The sequence below is a fragment of the Procambarus clarkii genome, chromosome 32 (assembly GCF_040958095.1).
Source record: "Procambarus clarkii isolate CNS0578487 chromosome 32, FALCON_Pclarkii_2.0, whole genome shotgun sequence".
In the NCBI taxonomy this organism is placed as follows: Eukaryota; Metazoa; Arthropoda; class Malacostraca; order Decapoda; family Cambaridae; genus Procambarus; species Procambarus clarkii.
Genome location: NC_091181.1, coordinates 41,301,724 through 41,327,269, shown reverse-complemented (window position 1 = coordinate 41,327,269; position 25,546 = coordinate 41,301,724). Strand labels below are relative to the sequence as shown.

At 44.6% G+C, this 25,546-nt stretch overlaps 1 protein-coding gene across 1 annotated transcript in view; it reads left to right on the top strand.

Annotated features, from left to right (window-relative positions):
* The first annotated feature begins 833 nt into the window (after positions 1 to 833).
* LOC138370541 (uncharacterized) overlaps positions 834 to 25,546 on the top strand; it is a 276,089-nt gene continuing 251,376 nt past the window's right edge. Inside the window, exons 1-2 of the mRNA XM_069334925.1 lie at positions 834 to 1,445; positions 22,717 to 22,905. Of these exons, the coding sequence (XP_069191026.1) occupies positions 834 to 1,445; positions 22,717 to 22,905 (801 nt within the window). The remainder of the gene's footprint in view (positions 1,446 to 22,716; positions 22,906 to 25,546) is intronic.

Sequence of the window (25,546 nt, the reverse complement as noted above, 5' to 3'; positions counted from 1 at the left end):
GAGTTATCTTGTGGAAGTCTTGTACATGGTATGAGTTACCTTGTGGAAGCCTTGTACATGGTATGAGTTACCTTGTGGAAGTCTTGTACATGGTATGAGTTACCTTGTGGAAGCCTTGTTTTCAGTTTTGAGATTTGTGCTGTTCTAAATTGTGCATTTCTATTTTACTTGTTTGTTTTTCGTGGAACTGTGTTTTCTCTTGTTAGGTTTCCCCTTTATTCTTAGTATTTATGTCTTGTGATTGTTAAATTATTTTAATTGGTTACATTATGAATATTCTTATTGTTCCATGTATATATGGTGATAGCCGGAATTCATGTTCTTGTGTGTATTACAGCCGTATATAATTCATGTTCTTGTGTGTATTACAGCTGTATATAATTCATGTCCTTGTGTGTATTACAGCTGTATATAATTCATGTTCTTGTGTTGTACATTGTGCTCCTTGTACACTGTGTGAATGATTTGTTGTTATGAGGTTTTTAATGTTTTTACAACTGTGAAATTTGTTTTGTGCTTAGTTTAGTGTAACTGTATTGTACTTGTTGCTTATGTACCGTTTAGTACCTGGAGCGTTTCGCCTTAATTACTATTGAGTTTTGTGTTTGTTTGTAATATTTTGGTTATTTTAATTTTATAAATTCTTCTTATACTTTTGTTAATAAAGAAAAAACTAAAGGTAACCCTTGTGCTCGTGTGTTTGCACGACAACACATTCATCATTGACTTACTAATGCATGCCACACATCAACTTTTGTCTTTTGAAAATGTTAAATATAGATGTTCAAAATCCATTCACAACCAGAATGTAACAGGTGACGTTCCTCCTCCAGATGGCGCTGTTGCTGCAGGGGGTCACGGGCGGCAGCCGACTCTCCCTGACTACTCCAGAAACTCTACGTGGTGTCCACCACCTCCACCACTCCGGGGACACCAGCGGTGACGACAGTAACTCTGGGTTCCTTGGGAGGTACGACCTGGAATACCCTGACGATGGACTTCACGACCTGACGGAGGTCGTGGAGAAAAGGCGGTACTTCCTGAGCGACTATCAACTCGACGACTTCAGTTTGCGGGAGGCGCAACAGACGTTTTACAAAGAGTATATGAAAAGACCGTCTCTTCCTGAGGCGGAGGTGTTGCCGCCGAGGAACCGTGAAGAGAGAGAAGGAGTAGACGTGTCCAGAAGCACCACAGGGATCAGCAAGCACAATGAGTCTTGGGTCTCCAAGTCAGCTACTGGCGCAGAGCTGAAGGAGGTTACGTCGTCCCCCGTCAGACTGAAGACTGCCCCGTCGGATCCTTTTAGCGTTGAAGTGCCAGCGGCTGAAGGAAAAGACGAGGCAGAAGATGCACCAGCGAGGGTGGGCGACGGTGGCGCCACCAGACTCATCCGCAGCGCTGAGGACCTGCAGCAGGCAGGTCGCCCGCTATGCAGGTCAAGGGTAAGGAATATCCTAATTCATGCAAGATGATATGAGTGTGTATGTTTGCGTGCTCCGTTGTGGAACTGTTTTGCGATACGTGTTTGTGTTTGGGTGTGTATGTGTATATTTGTATGCGTTTGAGTGTAGCTGCATCTGTTTGTTCGAATTTTCTGCGTTTGAGTGTTTTTAGTGAAAAACACTATATATATATATATATATATATATATATATATATATATATATGTCGTACCAAGTTGCCAGAACGCACTTCTCTGCCTACTATGCAAGACCCGATTTGCCTAATAAGCCAAGTTTTCATGAATTAATTGTTTTTCGACTACCTAACCTAACCTAACCTAACTTTTTCGGCTACCTAACCTAACCTAACCTATAAAGATAGGTTAGGTTAGGTTAGGTAGGGTTGGTTAGGTTCGGTCATATATCTACGTTAATTTTAACTCCAATAAAAAAAAAATTGACCTCATACATAATGGAATGGGTAGCTTTACCATTTCATACGAAAAAAATTAGAGAAAATATATTAATTCATGAAAACTTGGCTTATTAGGCAAATCGGGCCTTGCATAGTTAGGTTAGGTTAGGTTAACTATGTTAACATCTATGTTCGAGTACATCACTTTGAAGCTGAAACTTTCTGTCCATCCTCAGTTTCTGTTGATTCTTCTGGAGTATGGAAGAAGGGAGGGACCGGGATGGGAAGCAGGGCTTCGGGGGTAGAGGAGGAGGGTGGGCTTAAGGGGGTTGGAGAAAGAGGGGGCTTGGGGGATAGGAGAGGAGGGAGGTCTTGAGGGAGAAAGGAGGGCTTGGGGGGAGAAAGGAGGTCTTGGTGGGAGAAAGGAGGAGTTGTGGAGGCTGGAGAGGATGGAGAGCTTGAGAGGGTGAGGTAGAAAGGAGGGCTTAGGGTGGTGGGGGAGAAGGGAGGGCTTAGGGGGGGTGTAGGATTGGAGTGCTTAGGGGGAGAGGGTGGAGGAGAAAGGAGGGCTTGAGGGAGGGGAGGAAGGGAGGGCTTGGGGGAGAAGGAAGTGCTTGTGGAGGGGGTGCAGGGAGGGCTTGTGGGGGTGGTGGAGAAGGGAGGTCCTGAGGAGAGGGGGAAGTGGGGGATGGGTGGTCTAGGTGGGCACTTAGTGGGGGACTGACAGGGGTGGGGCAGGTAAGGCTTATATTGGGTGGAAAGTTGGTGTGATCCTCCTTCCACTGGGGCTGTTGTACTGTCTGTGGAGGGTTCCCCTCCCATTTGGAATGGTAGGGTTCTGGGCTGTAGTTCCTTGATTCCTGTTTCTCCCCCTGCGTTCCTTCCATGCTACTGCTGCTCTCAATCTCTCCTTCCTTGCCATATCCCGCTGCAGGAATTCCGTTTTGAGCTTCGTTACATTGAATAGTCCACTCTTCCTTGCTAAAATGGCTTCTCTTGTGTCCTCGCTTCTGAAAACCACTTTTATCAATCTGTCTCTGTCCTTGTTGCACTGGCCAAGTCTAACAACCCTTTCTATGATATGTTCATCCCTTTCTATTTGTACCCCTTTAAGGATCTCTTTAACTGTGGCTCTGTCCTTATCTCTCCACTCCCCAGGACTGGTCCTATTTGTTCCTTAATACCTTTTACGATTACTGATTTTTTCTTCTCTAATAGTCGGCTAGTACACCTTTCTTCTTCGTGAGAAGTACCAACTTTTTTTGGAATTTCCTGTACTGCAGACACAGCTTCTGGGTTTGTTCCAATTATGTCTGCAAATGAGGGTTGTATTGCATAAGTACCTATAGAACAAGTAGTGTGTGTGTGTGTGTATGTGTGTGTGTGTGTGTGTGTGTGTGTGTGTGTGTGTGTGTGTATGTGTGTGTGTGTGTGTGTGTACTCACCTAATTGTGCTTGCGGGGGTTGAGCTTTGGCTCTTTGGTCCCGCCTCTCAACTATCAATCAACTGGTGTACAGATTCCTGAGCCTACTGGGCTCTATCATATCTACATTTGAAACTGTGTATGGAGTCAGCCTCCACCACATCACTTCCTAGTGCATTCCATTTATTAACTACTCTGACACTGAAAAAATTCTTTCTAACGTTTCTGTGGCTCATCTGGGTTCTAAGTTTCCACCTGTGTCACCTTGTTCGTGTCCCACCAGTGCTGAAGAGTTTGCCTTTGTCCACCCTGTCAATTCCCCTGAGAAGTTTGTAGGTGGTTATCATGTCTCCCTTTACTCTTCAGTTTTCCAGGGATGTGAGGTTCAGCTCCTTTAGCCTTTCCTCGTAGCTCAATCCTCTCAGTTCCGGGACGAGCCTGGTGGCATACCGCTGAATCTTCTCTAACTTTGTCTTGTGTTTAACTAGGTATGGACTCCAGGCTGGAGCTGCATACTCTAGGATTGGTCTTACATAAGTGGTATACAGGGTTCTGAAAGATTCCTTACACAAGTTTCTGAAGGCAGTTCTTATGTTGGCCAGTCTAGCATATGCCGCTGATGATATTCTTTTGATGTGGGCCTCTGGGGACAGGTTCGGTGTGATATCAACCCCCAGATCCTTCTCTCTATTTGACTCTTGCAGGATTTCCCCTCCCAGATGATACCTTGTGTTCAGCCTCCTGCTCCCTTCGCCTAATTTTATCCCCTTACACTTTCCCGAGTTGAATTTTAGCAGCTATTTTCTAGACCATTCCTCCAGTTTATCCAGGTCATCCTGTAGTCTCTGTCTATCTTCATCCGTCTTGATTCTTCTCATAATTTTTGCATCATCAGCAAACATCGAGAGGAATGAGTCTATACCCTCTGGAAGATCGTTCACATGTATTAGAAACAGGATGGGTCCAAGTACTGAGCCCTGTGAGACTCCGCTGGTGACATCTCGCCACTCTGATGTCTTCCCCTTCACCGTTACTCGCTGTTTCCTGTTGCTTAAGTACTCCCTTATCCACTGGAGCACCTTCCCTTTTACTCCTGCCTGTTGCTCCAACTTTTTTAACAGCCTTTTATGGGGTACTGTGTCAAAGGCTTTTTGGCAATCCAGGAAAATGCAGTCGGCCCACCCTTCTCTTTCCTGCCTAATTTTCGTTGCCTGGTCATAAAATTCTATTAAACCTGTGAGGCACGATTTACCATCTCTGAACCCATGTTGGTGGTGCGTTACAAAGTTATTTCCCTCCAGATGCTCTACGAGCCTTTTCCTCACGATCTTCTCCAGCACCTTGCATGGTATACAAGTTATGGAAACTGGCCTGTAATTCAGTGCCTCTTGCCTGTCACCCTTTTTGTATATTGGGACCACATTAACTGTCTTCCAACTTTCTGGTAACTCTCCTGTTTGTGTGTGTGTGTATGTGTGTGTGTGTGTACTCACCTAATTGTACTCACCTAATTGTGCTTGAGGGGGTTGAGCTTTGGCTCTTTGGTCCCACCTCTCAACTGTCAATCAACTGGTGTACAGATTCCTGAGCCTACTGGGCTCTATCATATCTACATTTGAAACTGTGTATGTCAGTCTCCACCACATCACTTTCTAGTGCATTCCATTTATTAACTACTCTGACACTTAACAAATTATTTCTAACGTCTCTGTGGCTCATCTGGGTACTAAGTTTCCACCTGTGTCACCTTGTTCGTGTCCCACCCGTGCTGAAGAGTTTGCCTTTGTCCACCCTGTCAATTCCCCTGAGAATTTTGTAGGTGGTTATCATGTCTCCCCTTACCCCCTCTGTTTTCCAGGGATGTGAGGTTCAGCTCCTTTAGCCTTTCCTCGTAGCTCAATCCTCTCAGTTCCGGGACGAGCCTGGTGGCATACCGCTGAATCTTCTCTAACTTTGTCTTGTGTTTAACTAGGTATGGACTCCAGGCTGGAGCTGCATACTCCAGGATTGGTCTTACAGAAGTGGTATACAGGGTTCTGAAAGATTCTTTACACAAGTTTCTGAAGGCAGTTCTTATGTTGGCCAGTCTAGCATATGCCGCTGATGATATTCTTTTGATGTGGGCCTCTGGGGACAGGTTCGGTGTGATATCAACCCCCCAGATCCTTCTCTCTATTTGACTCTTGCAGGATTTCCCCTCCCAGATGATACCTTGTGTTCAGCCTCCTGCTCCCTTCGCCTAATTTCATCACCTTACACTTTCCCGAGTTGAATTTTAGCAGCCATTTTCTAGACCATTCCTCCAGTTTATCCAGGTCATCCTGTAGTCTCTGTCTATCTTCATCCGTCTTGATTCTTCTCATAATTTTTGCATCATCAGCAAACATCGAGAGGAATGAGTCTATACCCTCTGGAAGATCGTTCACATATATTAGAAACAGGATGGGTCCAAGTACTGAGCCCTGTGAGACTCCGCTGGTGACATCTCGCCACTCTGATGTCTTCCCCTTCACCGTTACTCGCTGTTTCCTTTTGCTTAAGTACTCCCTTATCCATTGGAGCACCTTCCCTTTTACTCCTGCCTGTTGCTCCAACTTTTTTAACAGCGTTTTATGGGGTACTGTGTCAAAGGCTTTTTGGCAATCCAGGAAAATGCAGTCGGCCCACCCTTCTCTTTTCTGCCTAATTTTCGTTTCCTGGTCATAAAATTCTATTAAACCTGTGAGGCACGATTTACCATCTCTGAACCCATGTTGGTGTTGCGTTACAAAGTTATTTCCCTCCAGATGCTCTACGAGCCTTTTCCTCACGATCTTCTCCATCACCTTGCATGGTATACAAGTTAAGGAAACTGGCCTGTAATTCAGTGCCTCTTGCCTGTCACCCTTTTTGTATATTGGGACCACGTTAGCTGTCTTCCAACTTTCTGGTAAGTCTCCTGTTTCCAGTGATCTGTTATACACCATAGAGAGTGGCACACTTAGTGCTTCTGCACCTTCCTTTAGTATCCATGGTGAGATTCTGTCAGGCCCAACAGCCTTTGTCACATCCAGCTCCAGCAGACACCTTTTGACCTCATCACTAGTGAGGTCAAATTCCTCCAAGGTTGCTTGGTTTGCCGCCTCCTCATTTAGTGCAGGGGCTTCTCCTTGTTGTATTGTGAAGACCTCCTGGAATCTCTTGTTGAGTTCTTCACACACCTCCTTGTCATTCTCTGTGTATCTGTTCTCCGCTTTTCGCAGCTTCATCACTTGTTCCTTCACTGCTGTTTTCCTCCTGATGTGGCTGTGGAGCAGCTTTGGTTGGGTCTTGGCTTTACTCGCGATGTCATTTTCAAACTGTCTCTCTGCTTCCCTCCTCACTCTGAGGTACTCATTTCTGGCCCTCTGGTATCTCTCCCTACTCTCTGGTGTTCTGTTATTTCTGTAGTTTTTCCGTGTTCTTTTACTCAGTTGCTTCGCTACCTTGCATTCCTGGTTGAACCATGGTTTTTTCTGTTGTTTTTCGTTTTTCTCCTTTTGGATGGGGATGAACCTGTCTGCAGCTTCCTGGCACTTCTGGGTGACAAAATTCATCATGACCCGCACATTCTTGTCTCTAAGTTCTGTTTCCCATGGTATTCCCCTGAGGAAGTTCCTCATCTCGTCAAATTTTCCTCTTTGGTAATTCAGTCTTTTTCCCTCCGATCCCATCCTTGGATACCTCCAAGGATGGGAGCGGAGGGAAAAACCTCCACCAAGTACTCAAAGGTCAGTACACTGTGGTCACTCATTCCTATGGGGGCTTCAACTTTGACTTCCCTTATTTCTGACTCATTCAGGGTGAATATCAAGTCGAGTTTAGCTGGTTATCATTGCCTCTCACTCTTGTGGGTTCCTTGACATGCTGGCTTCGAAAATTCTGTGTTGCCACTTCCAAGAGTTTATCTCTCCACGTATCTGCACCACCATGTGGGTCCCCATTCTCCCAGTCTATCTTTCCATGGCTGAAATCGCCCATGATTAAGAGTTTTGAGCCATTCCTGCAGGCAACTGAAGCTGCTCTCTCTATTATATTAATGGTTGCCATGTTGTTCCTATCAAACTCCTGTCTAGGTCTTCTGTCATTTAGGGGAGGGTTGTAAATGACTGCCACTATTATCTTAGGTCCACCCATTGTTATAGTTCCTGTTATGTAATCTCTGAATCCGTCACAGCCCGGAATTTCCATCTCATCAAAACTCCAGTCCTTCCTTATCAGCAGGGCCACTCCTCCACCTCTTCTCCCTTCCCTCTCTTTCCTTACTATATAAAAGTCCTTTGGAAACACAGCATCTGTTATGACTCCTGACAATTTTGTTACCGTTAGTCCTATTACATCAGGGTTTTCTTCTAGCACCCTTTCTGCCAGTTCACTTGCTTTATTGGTAATCCCATCAATGTTTGAGTACATTAACTTGAAGCTCAATTTATTCAACCCGTTCTCGCAAATTCGTAAAGTCAATATTGACTTATTAACTACGTGCATAGGTGATATACTAAACATAATAGATACCCTTAAAAAGATTCATAGAAAACACCGACCTTGCCTAACCTTGTTAGTATCTTAAGATAAGCATCTTATTGCTTCGTAATTACAATTATTACTTAACCTATACCTATTATAGGTTAGGTAATAATTGTAATTACGAAGCAATAAGATGCTTATCTTAACATACTAAGTAGGTTAGGTAAGGTCGGTGTTTTCTATGAATCTTTTTTAGGGTATCTATTATGTTAAGTATGTCACCTATGCACATATTTAATAAGTCAATATTGACTTTACGAATTTGCGAGAACGGATTGCTTTCTTATATCCAATTTCACCCTCACTCCCCACAAGTGTAGGAGGTTGTTCTATGGTCATTGCTACTTGGGTAGGCTCATCCTCCTGTGAGGTAGTTTCCAGGGGTTCAGGGGGAGGTGGAGTGGGGATGGAGGGCTTAGGTCTTGTGTGTGTGTGTGTGTACTCACCTAGTTGTACTCACCTAGTTGTGTCTGCAGGATCGAGCATTGACTCTTGGATCCCGCCTTTCGAGCATCGGTTGTTTACAGCAATGACTCCTGTCCCATTTCCCTATCATACCTGGTTTTAAAATTATGAATAGTTTGCTTCCCCAACCTGTTCCTGAAGTGCATTCCATTTTCCCACTACTCTCACGCTAAAAGAAAACTTTCTAACATCTCTGTGACTCATCTGAGTTTCCAGCTTTCATCCGTGTCCCCTAGTTCTGTTACTATTCCGTGTGAACATTTCGTCTATGTCCACTCTGTCAATCCCTCTGAGTATTTTATACGTTCCTATCATGTACCCCCTCTCCCTTCTTCTTTCCAGTGTCGTAAGGCAAAGTTCCCTCATGGCTCTCCACATAACCCCATCCCTCGTAGCTCTGGGACGAGTCTCGTTGCAAACCTCTGAACCTTTTCCGGTTTCATTATATGCTTCTTCAGATGGGGACTCCATGATGAGGCGGCATACTCTAAAACTGGCCTCACGTAGGCAGTGTAAAGCGCCCTAAATGCCTCCTTACTTAGGTTTCTGAATGATGTTCTAACTTTTGCCACTGTAAGTACGCTGCTGTCATTATGCTATTTATGTGCGCCTCAAGAGATAGATTAGGTGTTACGTCCACACCCAGGTCTCTTTCGCGCGTCGTCACAGGTAGGCTGTTCCCCTTCATTGTGTACTGTCCCTTTGGTCTCCTATCTCCTAGCCCCATTTCCATAACTTTACATTTGTTCGTGTTGAATTCCAGTAGCCATTTCTCTGACCATCTCTGCAACCTGTTCAGGTCCTCTTGGAGGCTCCTGCAATCCTCATCTGTCACAACTCTTCTCATCAACTTTGCGTCATCCGCAAACATCGACATGTAGGACTCTACGCCTGTAAACATGTCGTTAACATATACAAGAAATAGAATTGGTCCCAGCACCAATCCTTGTGGTACTCCACTTGTTACTGTTCGCCAGTCCGACTTCTCGCCCCTTACCGTAACTCTTTGGCTTCTTCCTGTTAGGTAGTTCCTTATCCGTGCTAGGACCTTTCCCCCCACCCCCGCCTGCCTCTCGAGCTTGAACAGCATGTGCGGTACTGTATCAAAGGCTTTTTGGCAGTCCAGAAATATGCAGTCTGCCCAACCATTTCTGTCCTGTCTTATCCTCGTTATTTTATCATAGAATTCCAGAAGGTTTGTTAGGCACGATTTCCCTGTCCAGAACCCATGTTGATGTTTGTTCACAAACCTAACGTTCTCCAGGTGTGCAACCAGTCGTAGCCTAATTACTGTTTCCAGTATTTTACAGGGGATGCTTGTCAGTGATACAGGTCTATAGTTAAGTGCCTCCTCCCTATCACCTTTCTTGAAGATTGGCACTACATTTGTCTTCTTCCAGCAACTGGGCAATTCTCCCGACATAAGTGAGTCATTAAAGATCATTGTCAGAGGCCCGCTGAGGGCCTGCACTGCTTTTTTTAGTATCCACGGTGATACTTTGTCTGGTCCAACTGCTTTAGTTGCATCTAGAGTTGTCAACTGTTTCATTACCTCCTCTGCTGTCACCTCTATATCTGATAGTCTTTCATCTAGGGTAACCCCTTCCAACAATAGGAGCTGCTCAGGCTCGGTAGTAAACATTCCATGGAAACTGGCATTCAGTGCCTCGTAGATTTCCTTGTCACTTTCAGTATATGCCCCCTCTGTCTTCCTTAGTCTTGTCACTTGGTCGTTCACCAACATTTTTCTTCTTATATGACTGTGTAGTAACTTAGGTTGTTTTTCGCTATGATTGCAATATCGTTCTCATAGTCCCTTTCCGATGTTCGTCCTATGTTAATGTAATCGTTCCTAGCTCTGTTGTTTCTGATCCTGTTGTCCTCTGTTCTTTGTCTTCTGTACTTCCTCCACTCCCGCCTGTTGGCCATTTTTGCTTCCTGACACTGTCTATTAAACCACGGGTTATTATATTCCCTCTTATTTTTTCCTTTTACTGTTGGTATAAATCTCTCTTCGGCCTCCTGGCATTTCTGTATGACTAGGTCCATCATATCTTGGACTGTTTTTCCTCTAATTTCTTCCTCCCACTGCACTTCGCCCAGATAGTCCCTTATCCTCTTATAGTCCCCTTTCCTGTAGTCAACTCTCCTTTCCCAGATCTCTTGTCCCATGGTCATAAGTTTGAATTCCATCATGTAGTCAAAGACTAGGACACAATGGTCACTGGCCCCTAGAGGTATTTCATGGTCTAAATTCTCGATATCTTCCACGTTCTGGGTGAAAATCAGGTCTAATAGGCTCGGTGCATCTCCTCCTCTTTCCCTTGTGTCTTCCTTCACATGTTGTGTTAGGAAATTCCTGTCTATAACATCTACTAATTTTGCTCCCCACGTTTCGTCTCCTCCATGAGGATTCCTTGATTTCCAATTTATCTCTCCATGATTTAGGTCCCCCATGTCCTAAATCTCACCAGCTTCGCTCTCATTCTGTGGGCTAGTGTTGCTGCCTTCTGCAGTTCATCTATACATGCCTTGTTGTTGTCATCATACTCCTGCCTGGGTCTTCTACTGTTTGGTGGGGGATTGTAGATTACCAAGATCACAATCTTCCTCCCATCTACTGGCAGAGTTCCATGTATAAAGCTTGTGCACTCATTGGTAACTCGATTTCCCAGGTCTTCAAACTTCCATTTCCGCTTTATTAGGAGTGCCACTCCCCCTCCCTGTCTCTGTGTCCTCTCTTTTTGTATCACCTGGTACCCTTCAGGAAAGATTGCATCTGAGATCATGTCATTAATTTTAGTTTCTGCAATTGCAACTATGTCAGGATCTGCTTCACTCACTCTTTCTTTTATCTCTTCTGCTTTATTAGATACCCCATCAGCATTGGTGTACCAAACCTTGAGATTCTTCATGGAAACTCTTGTACCAGAGTTCTCCCTTTCTCTGGGGGTCTGGGGTGATCTGGGGGGTGTCTGGGGGGTGACTGGGGGCAGGGGGGTGTATTGGGGTTGAAAGAGGTCAGGAGGGGTGCTTGGGGGGCTAATGGGGGCTGGGCTTCTAGGAAGGTAGGTAGGAGGGTCTGGGGTAGGGCCTGGGTAGGTAGGTCTGGAGTAGGAAGGGCATACTGGGTCTGAAGATTTGGGAGGGTCTGATAGGCATAGAGGGGTTGGGAGATAGCGTAAGGTTGGGAGTCAGATAGAGGTTGAGAGGTTGGGAGGGGGAAGGATAGAGGGGGTGGGGGTAACCTCCCACCCCCCTCGCAAGGGTGGGGGGGTCACATGGAAGGAGAGGGGATGAGGAGGGGTGAGGGCTGGGTAGGTTTTGGGTGTTGAGGGGATGAGGGCTGGGTGGGTTCTTGGGGTTGAAGGGATGAGGGCTGGGTCTGTTTTGGGGGTTGAAGGGATGAGGGCTGGACGGGTTTTGGGGGTTGAGGTGATGAGGGGGTCCTTCGAATGTGGGATGAATTTGACTGCAGTGGGGTCAAAGGGGTCAAGGGAGATGTTGGGGAGATAAGCAAGGGTAGAGAGGGCTGATTTGGGGAAGGAGTGACCTGAGAAGGTGTGAGCTGGTTAGCATGGTGTGGATTAGCATTGGGGTGTGTAGCTACGCTCAAATGGGAAGAGTTGTATTGTTGTTTGCTTGCTCTGTGGGCTATCTGCTCCTCCTTCGTCATGAATTTGTCAATATATACGTTGTAGTAATTTTCGCTACCTCTGAGTAAGTGTTTGTGATGCAGTATGTAATCCACTGCCTCTTCCTTAGTGAACTGTACCAGGACAGGTCGTTTCCTGTTACAGTTGTATGGCCCAATGCGTCGTTGGACTTGCACCTCATTCCCTGCCATCTGGGCTCTCATGTCTCTCAAGATCCCCTGTAGCTCCAAATCCTCAATCTCCATCCTTTCCTGCCTCGATGGTGCCCTGGCTTCAAGCAATCCATGGATTATGATTGTCCTCTTTCTGAGTTCAGGGTCATGCTGGTGGCCCCCTCCCTGGCTGACCCCCACCCCTCCCACTCCCACTACTCCACCTACTACTACTCCCCCTTCCCCTGCCAAGCTTCCCTTATTCCTGCCAAATTCATTAGTAAGCCTAGATATTTCTCCTTGCCATTCTACCCTGCTCTTCCTGATTTCCTCTTGAATATAATCCATAAACTCTTGTTTGAGTCTTTGAACCTCGCCCTGTATCTTATTAAAGACTTCACTTTTAATCCCCTGGATTAGATCATCTATCCAAACATCCCTCTTCTCTACAAATTTCCCAATCATCTTCTCCACAAACCTATCTTCTTCCTCAATCATAATACTGTTGGACCTAGACGCCCTTCCTGACCTAGTCATTGCTATAATGCAACCTTACCCAAAGGGGTTCCAAGTATCTTACCGTCCTGCTAACACAATAGGTGAGTGAATCTCTAAGCGTCGTCCCACGTGGTGGTAGGAGGGTTGCTGTTGGGAGTGAGGTCACGGTCAGAGGTCGGTGAGGTCTGCTCCACACTGCACACTGCCACAGTACTTCATCAACTATTTTGAATTACGCTACTTAAACTGGTTTTCTTCACTACCTTATGGCTTTGGTCAAAGCCCAAGGTTTTTTCATTCACTTGTACACACTTTTTCACTTCGAAGTTGCCTGATTACCCTTCCCACTCCACTAGTGAACCAGGAGCTCCCAACCCTCGTCCACCCAACACGATGGTCACAAGTCAAGTGTACTCACCTAGTTGTACTCACCTAGTTGTGTTTGCGGGGGTTGAGCTCTGGCTCTTTGGTCCCGCCTCTCAACCGTCAATCAACAGGTGTACAGATTCCTGAGGCTATTGGGCTCTATCATATCTACACTTGAAACTGTGTATGGAGTCAGCCTCCACCACATCACTTCCTAATGCATTCCATTTGTCAACCACGCTGACACTAAAAAAGTTCTTTCTAATATCTATGTGGCTCATTTGGGCACTCAGTTTCCACCTGTGTCCCCTTGTGCGTGTGCCCCTTGTGTTAAATAGCCTGTCTTTATCTACCCTATCAATTCCTTTCAGAATCTTGAATGTGGTGATCATGTCCCCCCTAACTCTTCTGTCTTCCAACGAAGTGAGGTTTAATTCCCGTAGTCTCTCCTCGTAGCTCATACCTCTCAGCTCGGGTACTAGTCTGGTAGCAAACCTTTGAACCTTTTCAAGTTTAGTCTTATCCTTGACTAGATATGGACTCCATGCTGGGGCTGCATACTCCAGGATTGGCCTGACATATGTGGTATACAAAGTTCTGAATGCTTCTTTACACAAGTTTCTGAATGCCGTTCGTATGTTGGCCAGCCTGGCATATGCCGCTGATGTTATCCTCTTGATATGTGCTGCAGGAGACAGGTCTGGCGTGATATCAACCCCCAAGTCTTTTTCTTTCTCTGACTCCTGAAGAATTCCCTCTCCCAGATGATACCTTGTATCTGGCCTCCTGCTCCCTACACCTATCTTCATTACATGACATTTGGTTGGGTTAAACTCTAACAACCATTTGTTTGACCATTCCTTCAGCTTGTCTAGGTCTTCTTGAAGCCTCAAACAGTCTTCTTCTGTTTTATCCTTCTCATAATTTTAGCATCGTCCGCAAACATTGAGAGAAATGAATCGATACCCTCTGGGAAATCATTTACATATAACAGACACAAGATAGGACCGATTTCAGAGCCCTGTGGGACTCCACTGGTGACTTCACGCCAATCGGAGGTCTCACCCCTCACCGTAACTCTCTGCTTCCTATTGCTTAGGTACTCCCTTATCGACTGGAGCACCTTACCAGCTACACCTGCCTGTCTCTCCAGCTTATGTACCAGCCTCTTATGCGGTACTGTGTCAAAGGCTTTCCGACAATCCAAGAAAATGCAGTCCGCCCAGCCCTCTCTTTCTTGTTTAATCTTTGTCACCTGATCGTAGAATTCTATCAAGCCTGTAAGGCAAGAGATTTACCCTCCCTGAACCCATGTTGGCGATTTGTCACGAAGTACCTTCTCGCCAGATGTGTTACCAGGTTTTTTCTCACGATTTTCTCCATCACCTTGCATGTTATACAAGTCAAGGACACTGGCCTGTAGTTCAGTGCCTCTTGCCTGTCGCCCTTTTTGTATATTGGGACCACATTCGCCGTCTTCCATATTTCTGGTAGGACTCCCGTCTCCAGTGACTTACTATACACTATAGAGAGTGGTAAGCAAAGTGCCTCTGCACACTCTTTCAGTATCCATGGTGAGATCCAATCTGGACCAACAGCCTTTCTAACATCCAGATCCAGCAGGTGTCTCTTGACTTCCTCTCTCGTAATTTCGAACTCTTCCAAGGCCTCCTGTTTTACCTCCCTTTCTCCTAGCACAGTGACCTCACCTTGTTCTATTGTGAAGACCTCCTGAAACCTCTTGTTGAGTTCTTCACACACCTCTCTGTCATTCTCTGTATACCTGTCCTCGCCTGTTCTAAGTTTCAATACCTGTTCTTTCACTGTTGTTTTCCTTCTGATGTGACTGTGGAGTAGCTTTGGTTCGGTCTTGGTTTTTTTGCTATATCATTTTCAAAACTCTTCTCTGCTTCTCTTCTCACCCTGACTTACTCATTCCTGGTTCTCTGGTATCTCTCTCTGCTTTCTGGTGTTCTGTTATTCCGGAAGTTCCTCCACGCCCTTTTGTTCAGTTTCTTCGCTTCCATACATGCCCTATTATACCATGGATTCTTCTGTTGCTTCTCGGATTTTTCCCTTTGGGCCGGGTTGAACCTATTTACTGCCTCCTGACACTTTTGGGTAACATAGTCCATCATACCCTGTACAGACTTATGTCTGAGGTCTGTGTCCCAAGGTATTTCACTTAGGAAACTTCTCATCTGTTCATAATTCCCCTTTCGGTATGCAAGCCTTTTGATTCCTAGTTCTTTTTTGGGGAAGATAATTCCTAGCTCTACCTGGTACTCAAAGTTCAATACACTGTGGTCACTCATTCCCAAGGGCGCTTCCATCTTAACTTCCCTTATATCCCACTCATTTAGGGTAAATATCAAATCAAGCATTGCTGGTTCATCTTCTCCTCTCATTCTTGTTGGTTCTTTGATGTGCTGGCTTAGAAAGTTTCTTGTTGCCACGTCCAGCAGCTTAGCTCTCCTTGTTTCTGGTCCTCCATGCGGGTCTCTGTTCTCCCAATCTATCTTCCCATGGTTGTGTGAACTCACCTAGTTGTACTCACCTAGTTGTGTTTGCGGGGGTTGAGCTCTGGCTCTTTGGTCCCGCCTCTCAACCGTCAATCAACAGGTGTACAGATTCCTGAGCCTATCGGGCTCTATCATATCTACACTTGAAACTGTGTATGGAGTCAGCCTCCACCACATCTCTTCCTAATGCATTCCATTTATCCACCACTCTGACACTAAAAAAGTTCTTTCTAATATCTCTGTGGCTCATTTGGGCACTCAGTTTCCACCAGTGTCCCCTTGTACGTGTTCACCAAGTGTTAAATAGACTGTCTTTATCTACCCTATCAATTCCCTTCAGAATCTTGAATGTGGTGATCATGTCCCCCTTAACTCTTCTGTCTTCCAGCGAAGTGAGGTTTAATTCCCGTAGTCTCTCCTCGTAGCTCATACCTCTCAGCTCGGGTACTAGTCTGGTGGCAAACCTTTGAACCTTTTCCAGTTTAGTCTTATCCTTGACTAGATATGGACTCCATGCTGGGGCTGCATACTCCAGGATTGGCCTGAGATATGTGGTATACAAAGTTCTGTGTGTGTGTGTGTGTGTGTGTGTGTGTGTGTGTGTGTGTGTGTGTGTGTGTGTGTGTGTGTGTGTGTGTGTGTGTGTGTGTGTGTGTGTGTGTGTGTGTGTGTGTGTGTGTGTGTGTGTGTGTGTACTCACTTATTTGTGCTTGTTAGGGTTGAGTTTTGGCTCTTTGGTCCCGCCTCTCAACTGTCAATCAACTGGTGTACAGATTCCTGAGCCAACTGGGCTCTATCATATCTACATTTGAAACTGTGTATGGAGTCAGCCTCCGCCACATCACTGCCTAATGCATTCCATCCGTTAACTACTCTGACACTGAAAAAGTTCCTTCTAACGCCTCTGTGGCTCATGTGGGTACTCAGTTTCCACCTGTGTCCCCTTGTTCACGTCCCACCAGTGTTGAATAGTTTATCCTTGTTTACCCGGTCGATTCCCCTGAGGATTTTGTAGGATATCATCATGTCTCCCCTCGGGGAGACATGGGGCTTAGTAGCCTGGTGGATAGCGCGCAGGACTCATAATTCTGTGGCGCGGGTTCGATTCCCGCACGAGGCAGAAACAAATGGGCAAAGTTTCTTTCACCCTGAATGCCCCTGTTACCTAGCAGTAAATAGGTACCTGGGTGTTAGTCAGCTGTCACGGGCTGCTTCCTGGGGGTGGAGGCCTGGTCGAGGACCGGGCCGCGGGGACACTAAAGCCCCGAAATCATCTCAAGATAACCTCAAGATAACCCCTTACTCTTCAGTCTTCCAGTGTCGTAAGGTGCATTTCCCGCAGCCTTTCCTCGTGACTCATGCCTCTTAGTTCTGGGACTAGTCTAGTGGCATACCTTTGGGCTTTTTCCAGCTTCGTCTTGTGCTTGACAAAGTACGGGTTCCATGCTGGGACCGCATACTCCAGGATTGGTCTTACATATGTGGTGTAAAAGATTCTGAATGATTCCTTACACAGGTTCCTGAACGCTGTTCTGATGTTAGTCAGCCTCGCATATGCCGCAGACGTTATTCTTTTTATGTGGGCTTCAGGAGACAGGTTTGGTGTAATATCAACTCCTAGATCTTTCTCTCTGTCCGTTTCATTAAGTACTTCATCTCCTATTCTGTATCCTGTGTCTGGCTACCTGTTTCCACTGCCTAGTTTTATTACTTTGCATTTACTCGGGTTGAACTTCAACAGCCATTTGTTGGACCATTCACTCAGTCTGTCTAGGTCATCTTGTAGCCTCCTACTATCGTCCTCAGTTTCAATCTTCCTAATAATTTTTTCATCATGTGCAAACATTGAGAAAACGATTATATACCCTCTGGGAGATCATTTACATATATCAGAAACAGTATAGGTCCAAGGACTGACTCCTGCGGGACTCCACTCGTAACGTCTCGCCAATCTGAGACCTCACCCCTCACACTGACTCGCTGTCTCCTGTTGCTTAGGTACTCCTTTATCCAATGGAGCACCTTCCCTTTCACTCCAGCCTGCATCTCCAGCTTTTTCACTAGCGTCTTGTGTGGCACTGTATCAAAGGCTTTCTGGCAATCCAGAAATATGCAGTCTGCCCATCCTTCTCTTTTTTGCCTTATTTTTGTTGCCTGGTCGTAGAATTCAAGTAACCCTGAGAGGCAGGACCTGCCATCCCTGAACCCATGTTGATGCTGTGTTACAAAGTTCTTTCGCTCCAGATGCTCCACTAGCTTTCTTCGCACAATCTTCTCCATCAGCTTCCATAGTATGCAGGTTAGGGACACTGGCCTGTAATTCAGTGCCTCCTGTCTATCCCTTTCTTGTATATCGGGACAACGTTAGCTGCTTTCCAAATTTCTGGCAGTTCCCCCGTTGCCAGTGATTTGTTATACACTATGGAGAGTGGTAGGCACAGTTCTTCTGCTCCTTCCTTTAGTATCCAAGGGGAGATTGCATCTGGGCCTATAGCCTTTGTCACATCCAACTCTAGTAAACACTTACTTACTTCGCCGCTGGTAATCTCAAACTCTTCCAGTGGTTCCTGCTTATCTATTCCCTCTCTTATCTCTGGAATTTCTCCCTGCTCTAAGGTGAAGACCTCCTGGAATTTCTTATTCAGTTCCTCACACACTTCCTTGTCGTTTGTAGTGAATCCTTCTGCCCCTATCCTTAATTTCATAACCTGTTCCTTTACTGTTGTTTTTCTCCTGATGTGGCTATGCAGCAATTTAGGCTGAGTCTTTGCCTTGCTTGCGATGTCATTTTCGTATTGTCTTTCTGCCTCTCTTCTCATCCTGACATATTCATTCCTGGCATTCTGGTATCTTTCTCTGCTCTCCAGTGTGTGTGTGTGTGTGTGTGTGTGTGTGTGTGTGTGTGTGTGTGTGTGTATGTGTGTGTGTACTTACCTAGTCCTGTTTGCGGGGGTTGAGCTCTGGCTCTTTGGTCCCGCCTCTCAACCGTCAATCAACAGATGTACAGATTCCTGAGCCTATTGGGCTCTATCATATCTACACTTGAAACTGTGTATGGAGTCAGCCTCCATCACATCACTTCCTAATGCATTCTATTTGTCAACCACTCTGACACTAAAAAAGTTCTTTCTAATGTCTGTGTGGCTTATTTGGGCACTCAGTTTCCACCTGTGGCTCATAGTGTGTGTGCCCCTTGTGTTAAACAGCCTGTCTTTGTCTACCCTATCAGTTCCCTTGAGAATCTTGAATGTGGTGATCATGTCCCCCCTAACTCTTCTGTCTTCCAGCGAAGTGAGGTTTAATTCCCGTAGCCTCTTCTCGTAGCTCATACCTCTCAGCTCGGGTACTAGTCTGGTGGCAAACCTTTAAACCTTTTCCAGTTTGATCTTATCCTTGACTAGATATGGATTCCATGCTGGGGCTGCATACTCCAGGATTGGCCTGACATATGTGGTATACAAAGTTCTGAATGATTCCTTACACAAGTTTCTGAATGCCGTTTTTATGTTGGCCAGCCTGGCATATGCCGCTGATGTTATCCTCTTGATATGAGCTGCAGGAGACAGGTCTGGCGTGATGTCAACCCCCAAGTTTTTTTCTCTCTCTGACTCGTGAAGAATTTGATCTCCCAGATGATACTTAGTATCTGGCCTCCTGCTCCCTACGCCTATCTTCATTACATTACATTTGCTTGGGTTAAACTCTAACAACCATTTGTTCGACCATTCCTTCAGCTTGTCCAGGTCTTCTTGAAGCCTTAAGCAGTTCTCCTCTGTCTTAATCCTTCTCATAATTTTGGCATCGTCAGCAAACATTGAGAGAAATGAATCTTTGCCCTACGGGAGATCATTTTCATATATCAGAAACAAGATTGGACCGAGTACAGAGCCCTGTGGGACTCCACCGGTGACTTAACGCCAATCTGAGGTCTCTCCCCTCACCGTAACTCTCTGCTTCCTATTGCGTAGGTACTCTCTTATCCACTGGAGCTGCTTACCAGCTACACCTGCCTGTCTCTCCAGCTTATATACCAGCCTCTTATACGGTACAGTGTCAAAGGCTTTCCGACAGTCCAAGAAAATGCAGTCCGCCCAGCCTTCTCTTTCTTGCTTAATCTTTGCCACCTGGTCGTTGAATTCTATTAAGTCAGTCAGACAAGATTTACCCTCCCTGAATCCATGTTGGCGATTTGTCACGAAGTCACTTCTCTCGAGATGTGTTACTAGGTTTTTTCTCACGATCTTCTCCATCACCTTGCATTGTATACAAGTTAAGGACACTGGCCTGTAGTTCAGTGCCTCTTGCCTGTCGCCCTTTTTGTATATTGGGACCACATTCGCCGTCTTCCATATTTCTGGTACGTCTCCCGTCTCCAGTGACCTATTATACACTATGGAGAGTGGCAAACAAAGTTCCTCTGCACACTCTTTCAGTACCCATGGTGAGATCCCGTCAAGACCAACAGCTTTTCTAACGTCCAGATCCAGCAGGTATCTCTTGACCACCTCACTCGTAATTTCGAACCTTTCCAACGCCGCCTGGTTTACTTCCCTCTCTAATAGCACAGTGACTGCACCTTGTTTTATTGTGAAGACCTCCTGGAACCTCTTGTTGAGTTCTTCACACACCTCTTTGTCCTTCTCTGTATACTTATCCTCGCCTGTTCTAAGTTTCATTACATTGTTGTTTTCCTCCTGATGTGACTATCGAGTAGCTTTGGTTCGGTCTTGGCTTTATTTCCTATATCATTTTCATAATTCTTCTCCGCTTCTTTTCTCACACTAACATACTCATTCCTGGTTCACTGGTATCTCTCTCTGCTTTCTGGTGTTCTGTTATTCCGGAAGTTCCTCCACGCTCTTTTGTTCAGTCCCTTTGCTTCCATACATGCCCTATTATACCATGGTTTCTTCTTTTGTTTCTCGGATTTATCCCTTTGGGAAGGGATGAACCTGTTTACTGCCTCCTGACACTTTTGGGTGACATAGTCCATCATATCTTGTACAGACTTATCTCTGAGTCCTGTGTCCCAAGGTATTTCACTTAGGAAACGTCTCATTTCCTCATAATTCCCCTTTTGGTATGCCAGCCTTTTGTTTCCTAGTTCTTTTTTGGGGGAGATAATTCCTAGTTCTACCAGGTACTCAAAGTTTAATACACTGTGGTCACTCATTCCCAAGGGTGCTTCCATGTTAACTTCCCTTATATCACACTCATTTAGGGTAAATATCAGATCGAGCATGGCTGGTTCATCATCTCCTCTCATTCTTGTTAGTTTCTTGATGTGCTGGCTTAGTAAGTGCCTTGTTGCCACGTCCAGCAGCTTAGCTCTCCATGTTTCTGGGCCTCCATGCGGGTCTCTCTTCTCCCAGTCTGTTTTCCCGTTGTTGAAGTCTCTCATGATTAGTAGTCCAGATCCATTCCAGCTGGGAACAGGAGCTGCTCTCTCTATTATGTTAATGGTGACCATGTTGTTCCTATCATATTCCTGTCTGGGTCTTCTGTCATTTGGTGGTGGGTTATATATGACTACGACTATAATTTTTTGTCCTCCAGTTGTTATGGTACCTGCTATGTAGTCACTGAAACCCTCACATCCCTCAATGACCATCTCCTCAAAGTCCCATCCCTTTCTTACCAGCAGAGCTACACCACCTCCACCTCTTCCTTCTCTCTCTTTCCTTATAACATAATATTCCTGTGGGAACACTGCATTTGTTATGGTTTTCGTTAGCTTTATTTCTGTGAGTGCTATTATGTCTGGGTTTTCCTCTAGTACCCATTCTCCAAGCTCATTTGCTTTATTTGTAATTCAATCTATGTTAGTGTACATTTCCTTGAAGCTCACTTTCTTCTGTCCCTTCTCAAATCGCCTCCTTGGTGAGTGTTCTGCTGGTGGGGGAGGCTGTACCATGGGTGTGAGGATTTGTGAGGTAGATAACAGGGTCTCACAGGACACTGGGGTGAGGGGCGGGGGGTCAAGTGAAGGGGGGTACAGAGAGGGTATGGGATGAAGGGGGAGAGAGGACCGGCAGGAAACAATCATGCACATTCTTCTCTCCTGCTACACTGAGCTTGTCCACACACTGCCTGCATCTTTTGGTACCAGACTACATGTTCCACAGCGACCCAGAGAACAGTAGCATCATATTTTTTGTTGTATTTCTTTTCTTTCATTCCCTGGCAGGGGAAATCCTGTAGCGAGTAAACTTATACTCGCTCCATTATCTCATCATCTTAATGGCATAACTAATTAGCACTAACTACACAATTTATAATCCTGTCCCTATTTACAGATAACTGTGTGTGTGTATGTGTGTGTGTGTGTGTGTGTGTGTGTGTGTGTGTGTGTGTGTGTGTGTGTGTGTGTGTGTGTGTGTGTGTGTGTGTGTGTGTGTGTGTGTGTGTGTGTGTTTGTGTGTGTGCGTGTGTGTACTCACCTATTTGTGCTTGTTAGGGTTGAGCTTTGGCTCTTTGGTCCCGCCTCTCAACTGTCAATCAACTGGTGTACAGATTCCTGAGCCTATTGGGCTCTATCATATCTACACTTGAAACTGTGTATGGAGTCAGCCTCCACCACATCACTTCCTAATGCATTCCATTTGTCAACCACTCTGACACTAAAAAAGTTCTTTCTAATATCTCTGTAGCTAATTTGGGCACTCAGGTTCCACCTGTGTCCCCTTGTGTGTGTGCCCCTTATTTAAATAGCCTGTCTTTATCTACCCTACCAATTCCCTTCTGAATCTTGAATGTGGTGACCATGTCCCCCCTAACTCTTCTGTTTTCCAGCAAAATGAGGTTTAATTCCCGTAGTCTCTCCTCGTAGCTCATACCTCTCAGCTCTGGTACTTGTCTGGTGGCAAACCTGTATGTGAGTGTGTGTGTGTGTGTGTGTACTCACCTAGTTGTGTTATCGGGGGTTGAGCTCTGGCTCTTTGGTTATCTGTGTGTGTGAGTGTGTGTGTGTGTGTGTGTGTGTGTGTGTGTGTGACTGTGTGTGTGTAGTAGTTTTTCATTACCTGAAATCTGAAAATAGTCTAGCACATAGACAATTGTGCACAAGTTAAACTTTTCACTTTAATTAAACAAATTAGGAGCTCGTTTGCTCTCCCTCACACACTCCCTCCCCATTCTGAATCTCACTGTCACTCTCTCGCTCTCACTTTCACTCACTCTCTTTCCTCCACCCACCAAGGCCTAACAGACCCTCCCCCTCCTCCCACAGGAGAACTACCTTCCGCCGGACCTCTTCTCAGCTGACGCCTGCGCACTCTGCTACCACTACCTGCAGAATAAGGACTTCTTCCATACTAAGTGGAACCAGACGGACCTGCTCAAGACGTTCTCGGAAGGAGGACGCGACTACGCCTTCAGGATCACCGTCCTATTCAACCCTTATAACGAATCTCAAGTGGTAAGTGTGAGTGCTCTGTTGGAGAGGATATATATATATATATATATATATATATATATATATATATATATATATATATATATATATATATATATATATATATATATATATATATATATATATATATATATGTATATATATATATATATATATAAAAATATTGTTTTATATATATATTGTTTTATATATATATATATATATAAAACAAAGCCCGCCTCCTAGCGGTAACAGCACCCCACGCTGGGGATTTTTTATTTGCTTTGCCCAATGCAGCCCTGGGAACTCGCCTCAGTCATGACGCTCTCCGCATTGGAGTTGCCCTTCGCCTTTCCACCCCATCCTCACCGAACATAGGTGCCTCTGCGGAACTGCGATGGCAGACCAATATGGTTGTCATGGTCTGGTATGTCGTAAATCACAGGGTAAAATTGCAAGACATGAAGAAGTCAATGACATCATCAAGAGGAGCCTCGCCGCAGCCCGCTGCCCGGCACAAAGAGAACCACACTTATCCAGACCTAACGACCCTCAGAAGAGCCCAGATGGGGTCACCTTGCTACCTTGGAAGGATGGTAAGCAAGTGGTGTGAGACTACACGTGCGCTGCCACACTGGCCAGTACCTACCTCCACTACAGCACACGTGAAAGCGGTGGTGCTGCTTCTTTCAGGGAATCGCAGAAAATTATTAAATACAGAGGTCTAGCACACTGCTACAGCTTTATCCCGATCGGCTCGGAGATCCTCGGTTCGTGGGGAAAATGTGCATTGAAGTTCCTGAAGGAATTGGAAGACAAATTGATCAGCGCTACAAAAGACCAGAGAGCAAAAAGTTTCTTGTTCCAGCGCCTCAGTGTTGCGATTCAGAGGGAAAATGCCTGTTGCGTCTTGGGCACTAGTCCAACTTCAGAGGAATTCGAAGAAGTGTTTGACTTGCAACAATGATCGAACCCGTCTGTGACATTCATCAATGTTTCCCATTGTTGTGTTTTTTCAAGAGATCCATAACCTTTAAGCACATTTTTGCATTATTATTTTCGTATCAACCCATGTATATCTTGTAACCATCATATATATATATATATATATATATATATATATATATATATATATATATATATATATATATATATATATATGGTAATTTCGATGGTAATTGAAAAATCAAATCTCAAAAATTAATTTTTATTTCTAGTCTGACGTGACACTTGAACGTATATATATATATATATATATATATATATATATATATATATATATATATATATATATATATATATATATATATATATATATATATATATATATATATATATATATATATATATATATATATATATATATATATATATATATATATATATATATATATATATATATATATATGTTATTAAATATGACCGAAAAAGAAAGATTTATAATTCTAACACGAATTTACTCAATATTTTTTATGTTTCTTTTTACTGTCGATGGTAATTGAAAAATCAAATCTCAAAAATTAATTTTTATTTCTAGTCTGACGTGACACTTGAACGTATTTCGTAATAACTTATTACATTTTCAAAGACTTTAGTTTACACACACAACTATAACCTGCAAACACTAAACAGAGTTTTACAATGCTATCATTTAAACAACTTTCGTCTTATATACTCGCATTTGGGTGAGGTGATATGTTACAACAGTTTTGGATGAGGTGAACAAAACTTTCAACACAAGACAGAACACAGTGCAATGGGTATAGAATGGAAGTTACTGCAAAGGGCCTATTGGCCCATATTTCTTGAGGCTTCTATATTGGTGTGGAGTCTTGAAGTGGGTAGAATATATTTGTGCATTAATTGGCTGTTGATTGCTGGTGTTGACTTCTTGATGTGTAGTGTTTCGCAGATGTCAAGCCACCTGCTATCGCTGTATCTATCGATGATTTCTGTGTTGTTTATTAACAAACAACATATATATATATATATATATATATATATATATATATATATATATATATATATATATATATATATATATATATATATATATATATATATATTATGCCACTATGACTATATCGCACTTAGCAGAGATCACGATAAGGATTTGGGATGGGACTGCGGGAGGGGGGGGGGGGGGGGTGGTGGTGGTAGAGGAATGGCGTCCAGATAATTGGAGGGCCGGGGATTGAACGCCGACCTGCATGTATGTATGAAGACCAAACCACCTATCAGAAGATGAAGAAACGACGACGTTTCAGTCAGTCCTCGACCATTATCAAGTCGTAGTTATGTAATTATTATAGTAGTAACACAGACAGAAAGAATGAGAGGGAGAGAAAGGTAGAGAGAGAGTGAGAGAGAGAGAGAGAGAGAGAGAGAGAGAGAGAGAGAGAGAGAGAGAGAGAGAGAGAGAGAGAGAGAGAGAGAGAGAGAGAGAGAGAGAGAGAGAGGGAGAGAGAGAGAGAGAGAGAGAGAGAGAGAGGGAGAGAGAGAGAGAGGTGGGGAGAGAAAGGTAGAGAGAGAGAGAGAGAGAGAGAGAGAGAGAGAGAGAGAGAGAGAGAGAGAGAGAGAGAGAGAGAGAGAGAGAGAGAGAGAGAGAGAGAGGTGGGGAGAGAAAGGTAGAGAGAGAGAGAGAGAGAGAGAGAGAGAGAGAGAG